Source organism: Bison bison, unplaced genomic scaffold (assembly GCF_000754665.1).
Source record: "Bison bison bison isolate TAMUID 2011002044 unplaced genomic scaffold, Bison_UMD1.0 scf7180017845324, whole genome shotgun sequence".
NCBI lineage: Eukaryota > Metazoa > Chordata > Mammalia > Artiodactyla > Bovidae > Bison > Bison bison.
In genome coordinates, this window is record NW_011475897.1 from 4393 (window position 1) to 11144 (window position 6752).

Consider the following 6752-nt stretch of genomic DNA (forward strand, 5'->3'; position numbering starts at 1 on the left):
GCAGACTTCGGGGCTCCCTGGACCCCTCGGCGGCCGCCCCCGGGGCCCCTCCCTCACCGCACGCACTGAGTCAGGAGGCGCGGGTGGACGGCCGGGCCCTTCACGGGTTTATTTCTGGCCGGGACCGCCTGGCTGTGGTTGAGGTCTCCCCGGGGCTGTGGGAGGAAGAAAGGTCGTGCCCACCGGGAACCTAGGGTTCGCGGGCGGGCAGAGCCGTCCCTGAGGTCTCTGCCTGATTCTCGGCACAGAGGAGTCCTCTGGTGCGTCCTTGCCCAGCATGGCTAAGCCAGCAAGCAAAGATTCAGGCTTGAAGGAGAAGTTCAAGATTCTTTTGGGACTGGGGACTCCACGGCCAAATCCCAGGTCTGCAGAGGGCAAACAGACTGAGTTTATCATCACCGCGGAAATCCTGAGAGTGAGTGAGCTACCTGGGTCTTCTCTACTGAATGGGAGGTGCAGGGAAGGCTGAGTTTGACCTGTCACCCCGTTCTGTGGGGCTGCTGTCCCCAGCACCATGGTGGTGATGGTTTTCCTCAGGAGATTCAGGAAGTCAGGATCTTGGGGACTTGGTCCAGCACACTGGAGTTAGTATTCAGATGTTAAGAAAATCTATTTCACTAGATGTGACCAGAACACCACGGTCTCCTCAGGTGGTTAGGATTATGCCCAGGTGTAACTGATAATTTGAGAGCTCTTGGGAGAAGTAAGTCTTCACCCTTTTGCGTGTGTTGGAATCTCCCAGCACATGCCTACTCAGTGCTTTGCCCATAAATAATGTTGAATTTTTGTGCTTTTAAAGTTTCCTGTCCAGAAACATGGAGAAGGCAATGAATGGCACCCCCACCCGACTCCAGTACTCTTGCCTAGAAAATCCCATGGACGGAGGAGCCTGGTGGGCTGCGGTCCATGGGGTCGCTAAGAGTCAGACATGACTGAGCGACTTCACTTTCACTTTTCACTTTCATGCATTGCAGAAGGAAATGGCAACCCACTCCAGTGTTCTTGCCTGGAGAATCCCAGGGACGGGGGAGCTTGGTGGGCTGCCATCTATGGGGTCGCACAGAGTCGGACACGACTGAAGCAACTTAGCAGCAGTCCAGAAACAACCACATGCTCATCAGTTGGTGAAGGTGTCAGCAAAATATGATGGATACATCCATAAGATGGAGAGACTGTTATTTGCCAAAAAAAAAAAAAGGAATGAAGCACTGATAACATGCAAAAGCATGGATGAACTTTGAAAACATTCTAAGTGAAAGAAGCCAATCACAAAGGCTCACATTAATATATGATTCCGTATATATGAAGTGTCTAGAATAAGCAAACCCATAGAGACAGAGTAGATTAGCCTTTGCCAGGGCTTGGGGTGGGTGAGGAGGGGTTGGGGAGTGAAGCTTCCTTTTGAAGTAATGAAAATGTTCTGGAATTAGTGGACCTGGTTGCACGTTCTGAATATACTAAAAGCTGAATTATACACTTTAAAGTCATTACAATGGTGAGTCTCATATGTGAGTTTTTTTAAGTGAAAAAAAAGTGTAGCTATGAAAAAAAAAGTTTTCGCTCCCTTAAGGTAGGAGTGGTCAACTGGTGATTCCTGGTTTCAAGAGGTCTGCTGTAGGTTTCCAGTGTTGGTAAGACAGGGCAGTTCTTAGAGTGCCCTGTGATTCACAGGTAAGGAGACCTGGTGCCTGAGCCAGGACCCCCTTTCCTTCATTCTCTTTCCAGGAGCTGAGTGTTGAATGTGGCCTCAATAATCGCATCCGGGTGATAGGGCAGATCTGTGAGGTTGCCAGAACGAAGAAATTCGAAGAGGTAGGTGTGTCTCGGGTGGGTGACTGGACAGATTCATGTGAGCTGTGCTAGAGCCTGATTTGGCTTTTTCTAGGAGCAGGGCTGACAGCTGACGTCGCTAAGGAACTGTCGCACACCGTTTGAGAAATTTAGTCTTGTCTTAGTGATGGGGAGAGCTTCCCTGGTGGCTCAGCTGGTAAAAAATCCTCCTGCCATGCAGGAGACCTGGGTTCAATCTCTGGGTTGGGAAGATCTGCTGGAGAAGGGAAAGGCTACCCACTCCAGTATTCTGGCCTGGAGAATTCCATGGACTGTATAGTCCATGGGGTCGCAAAGAGTTGGACACGACTGAGAGACTTCTTTCACTTAGTGATAGGGAAGCTTCTGGAAGTGTCCTGAGCACAACGTTGAGAGGCCAGTTACGTGTGGAGATGCGGAGCAAGAGGTGAGGCTCTTTTAGCAGATCCAGGAGAGGTTTTGAGGTGGCTTACAGAAATGCACACTCACTGTCCTCTCAAATTACAAACTTGCAGGAAAGGACAATAGAGGAATGTCTGTTTTGTTCAGTAGAGAGTATACCTTGATGTAGAACAAGTCCAGGCATGCCAGTCTCTGTCTTTTGGAGAGAGACGTTTGGGTGGTATTAGGCAGCCTCACAGATGTAGGCATGTTTATTTCTGATAGACATTTCCAGGCTCTTTCCCGCGTCCTGTGGACAGAGGGGGGTGCTGCCGTTAGAGTTCCTCAAGGGCTGTGCCCTCACCTTGCCACCCCGCTTTTGCGCAAATGACATAGGACTAGATGTGGGTCTCATACCTGATGGGTTCAGATCTGCCTGGGGGAGAGTGACCCCTGTGTCCTCTGCAGATCATCTGAAACGTGCAGGCTGCACTTCACCAGGGATAAATGTGAGGACAGGCATCAGGGTTCTCAGAGCTGTTGGTGTGAGTGCAGAAAGGGGAGCCATGGCCAGGGTGCCATCTAGTGAATGCGCGGCTTGGCCTCAGAGGCCTGGGTAGTCTGGGGGCTCAGGTTGCATCGGGAGGAGTACAGGGAATGGGAGAGAGGAGGGGAGGTTCTGGGGTGTCTGGAGTCGGTTAGAGTGTTGGTCAGACTGCATCTAAAAGACATTTTAGCCCCCCACTTAAGACGAGTGAGCGCAGGAAAGGGTGAGTGGTCTGGGAACCTTGGCTGAAGTGGGGAAAGGAAAGTGATGTGAGAGGCTGATTCGAAGAGCTCTGGGGAAAGGGCTCAGTTCCCTCGTGGGCTGGGTGGACTTAGAAGGCAGATTCCAGAACCTGCACAGAGCACTTGGCAGAGGCAGAGTTGGGGTAGGGTGCTAAGTAGCCCAAAGCTGGCTTGTTCACACAAGGGGGAGCCAGAGCGCAGGGCTCCTGGGTCAGTCCACAGGCCTGGGGATCGCTCTGCCACTGCTGGTTCTGAGCATCTTCTGGTGACTGCCCAGAGACGCTGAGCAAGCTCTGGGAACTCCCTGCTGATCTCCGGGGGCCGCCAGGACAGCCCCCCTGGCCCACCTGCCCTCCTCCCTGACCTCAGCCTATGGCCTGGTGAGGGTTAAAGGACCAGCTAGGGTTTGAAGGAGCTTGGGAGCCGTTCCCCTGGTCAGGCTCATGCTCGCTGTGGGCTGTGACGTATAGATGAGGGCTTTAGAGAAGCGAATTTAAGTCAGAAGAGCACGTTGTTCTGCTCTGTCTTTTGCCCATGAGACTGTCCCCTGAGACTGACCCCTGAGCTGAGGGGCCAGCACGCCGATCGCCATCCCCTCTCTGCTGGGCAGCACGCGGTGGAAGCACTCTGGAAGGCCGTCTCGGACCTGCTGCAGCCAGAGCGGCCACCCGAGGCCCGGCATGCGGTGCTGGCTCTGCTGAAGGCCATCGTGCAGGGGCAGGTAAGGGTGGCCCGGTGGCACCCCGCACAGGTTGGCCGGTGCCCAGGGCCCTGGAGCTGCACCGCTCGTGTGGACACATGGTGTCACCCTCTCCTATCTCTGTGACCCGCACACGCCACCGCCACCTCTCCTGTCCGTTGAGGGTGCTTGTCCCTCATTTTTCTGGGGTGTAGTGCCATGAGTGCGCCGTTGCTGTCTTGGTCCCACTGACCTCCCCACCCTTCTTACCCGGGTCCAGCCCTGCTGGAACACCCAGGCCATTCCTGCCTGGGAGGTTCCCTCTCCTCGTGGCTGGTTTCCTCCACACCTTCACAGCCCCCTGCTCTGAGAAGCCCCCACCTCAGCTTGGCTAGGCCGTTGCTGTCATTCCGTGAGCACCTCTTGAGGGTGGGGCTGAATCGACCCCTGCTGAGAGCCCGCCCCTGTGTCCAGACCTGGGTGCCTAGTAGGTGCTCCACACACAGGTCAGCTGATGGCCAGTGCGCCTGATCGCCTCCCCAGCTGGTCCCTCACAGCCGCTTCCTAGGGGAGGGAGACAGAGCCCCAGGGCTGGGAGTCTTGGGGCTGCAGCACTTCTAGGACTTATCACAGCTGCCCGGGAAAGCCAGGGGATCCTGACTGTTGACCCCATGGTTTTATCTTCAGGGGGACCGCCTGGGCGTTCTCAGGGCCCTCTTCTTCAAGGTCATCAAGGATTACCCCTCTAATGAAGACCTCCACGAGAGACTGGAAGTTTTCAAGGCCCTCACAGACAATGGGAGACACATCACCTACTTGGAAGAAGAGCTGGGTGGGTGCCAGGTTGGGTGTGAGGTTTCTCTGGCCTTGGTGATCAGATTTAATCTGGGATACCCAAGGCCTCGGGGTCCAGAGGGAGAGCTGCAGTTCACAAGGGTGGCCTGAAGAGGGCGCTGAAGCACCCAGTTCTGCTTACCTGTGTGCAGCCTTCTTCAGCTTCCCAGAGCTCCTGGGGAGCTTGTTAAAAATGCAGAGTTCTGGGCTTCGCTCCAGACCTGCTGGCTCTGAACCCCTGGGGACTAGGGCCTGGACATGTCTTTTGGGCGGGCAGGAGGTGGTCTGAGTTTTGTTGTTGGAGAGCATGCTGTCAACCCAGGCTTCAGGCTGGGTCTTGCCAAGAGTGGCTAGAAACTGAGTATTGCTTGTGTCTCTTGTGGGGGGAGGCCTTCCTAGACTCTTACCCCCCGTTTGCACCCCAAGCATCAGGGGTCAGGGCTGTGAGCATCAGATGCACAAAGGCTGTCCCTTCCCCAGCCCAGACCCTGCATGCACCTGGGTGCTGGTGAGCTCCTGTGACTTGCTGGCCTGCCGGGGCTCCAGCTCAGCCTCCATCAGCACCCTGGTGGCCTGCCTGTCATTCCATGGGGACCATTGATGTGGTTTCCAGCAGTGAATGGGAGGGGGACACAATTTCCTGGGAAGGGAGTGAGTTGTATGGACGTTGCTCTCTTCTCCGCAGCGGACTTTGTCCTGCAGTGGATGGACGTTGGCCTGTCCTCCGAATTCCTCCTGGTGCTCGTGAACTTAGTCAAATTCAACAGCTGTTACCTTGATGAGTACATCGCATCCATGGTCCAGTAAGAAAGCCTTTCAGTCACATTGGCCTGATCACAGTCTCACTGTCTCATGTCCGCAGTTCAGCTCTGCAGGGTGAATAAAGCTGTTGAAACCATTAAATGAGATATTGGGAATGGCCAGAGCCATTTTCCGCATGCTGTTTGTGACGTGTGTGATGTCTGGTGACTGGTTCACCGTTACTTGCTGTGTTGAGAACACTGCAGCCTGCAGGCGGAGGCATGGTGCTGCACACCCGCTCCCGAGCAGTGGTTGGGTGGTGGGAGCCCTGAGGGAGGGCAAGCACCTTTTTAACTGACTTTGTTGAGGAAGTAGTGGAGCCACCCAGCTTCAGGGCAGTGTCCTTTCAGCTGTCTTGTGCTTCTTCCCCAGCATGGTCTGCCTGCTGTGTGTCCAGACCGTGTCCTCCGTGGACATAGAGGTCAGTAACCCCCCTAAGGCCCCCTCCCCCCAGGGACAGTCCCTTCCACCCTCCTGGGCAGGCCAGGTGGTGTTGCAACTGAGACCCTGGGCCCTGGGGTCAAGCCCTGTGCCGCCGCTCACCAGCTGGGTGGCCTCAGGCATGCTGCTTGGCCTCTATGAGCCTCAGGATTCTCCTCTAAGGAAGGGCGGTTGGGTGATATCTGTTCTGGGGTCATGATTTATGACGGAATGACCCGCTGTGACCAGGATGGAGCAGGGCCTCCCAGACGCACACTGACTCTGAGGGTCCCAGGAGGGCCACTATGGCAGAGGGAGGGCAATCATCACTGATCAAAGTGGCATCAGTGGGAACCGGTGGAGGTGTCCCATCCCTGCAGGCAGGAGGCAGGCCGGCCTGACCCTCTCTCCGCCCCCCAGGTGTCTCTGCAGGTGCTGGATGCTGTGGTCTGCTACAACTGTCTGCCAGCCGAGAGCCTCCCCCTATTCATCGTCACTCTCTGCCGCACCATCAACGTCAAGGAGCTCTGTGAACCTTGCTGGAAGGTAGGGTCTCCCCTGCCGTCCCACAGGGGCTTCCCAGGGGAGGTGATGAGTCAGCCTGAGGACAGGACAAGGACCCTCTGGTGTGCAGTGAATGGCCTCTGACTCCTGGAGCGCCCAGACAGTGGTGTGCTGAGGAAAGGCAGTGCACTTTCCCAGTGGCTGAGTGGAGGCCAGGGTTTGGTGGCATTTTGAGGGCAAACTTGGGTACCCATGTCTGGGAGGAGATGGTGGAGAGCAGCTGGGCATGGAGGGCTGCAGGGCGTGGCCGTGTGAGGCCTGGGGCTCGTGTCTGCCTGTCCGACGGCAGCGTGTTCCTTCCCAGCTGATGCGCAACCTCCTGGGCACCCACCTGGGCCACAGCGCCATCTACCACATGTGCCGCATCATGGAAGACAGGCGAGTGCGGGCCGCCCGGGCCCTGTGGGCGAGGGTGCGGGCAGCTCGGCGGCCATGGGGCCCCAGGGGAGGCTCCCCGTGTGGGCTCTGGCCCAGC

General features: G+C 56.2%; 1 protein-coding gene across 1 annotated transcript in view; it reads left to right on the plus strand.

Moving 5' to 3' along the window:
- Positions 1–42: 42 nt before the first annotated feature.
- The window catches only part of TSC2 (tuberous sclerosis 2), a gene marked incomplete at its 3' end in the record, with an annotated part of 10780 nt that continues 4070 nt past the window's right edge, over positions 43–6752 (plus strand). Inside the window, exons 1-8 of the mRNA XM_010833691.1 lie at positions 43–415; positions 1726–1812; positions 3590–3700; positions 4346–4490; positions 5178–5295; positions 5666–5714; positions 6134–6259; positions 6582–6735. Of these exons, the coding sequence (XP_010831993.1) occupies positions 278–415; positions 1726–1812; positions 3590–3700; positions 4346–4490; positions 5178–5295; positions 5666–5714; positions 6134–6259; positions 6582–6735 (928 nt within the window). The remainder of the gene's footprint in view (positions 416–1725; positions 1813–3589; positions 3701–4345; positions 4491–5177; positions 5296–5665; positions 5715–6133; positions 6260–6581; positions 6736–6752) is intronic.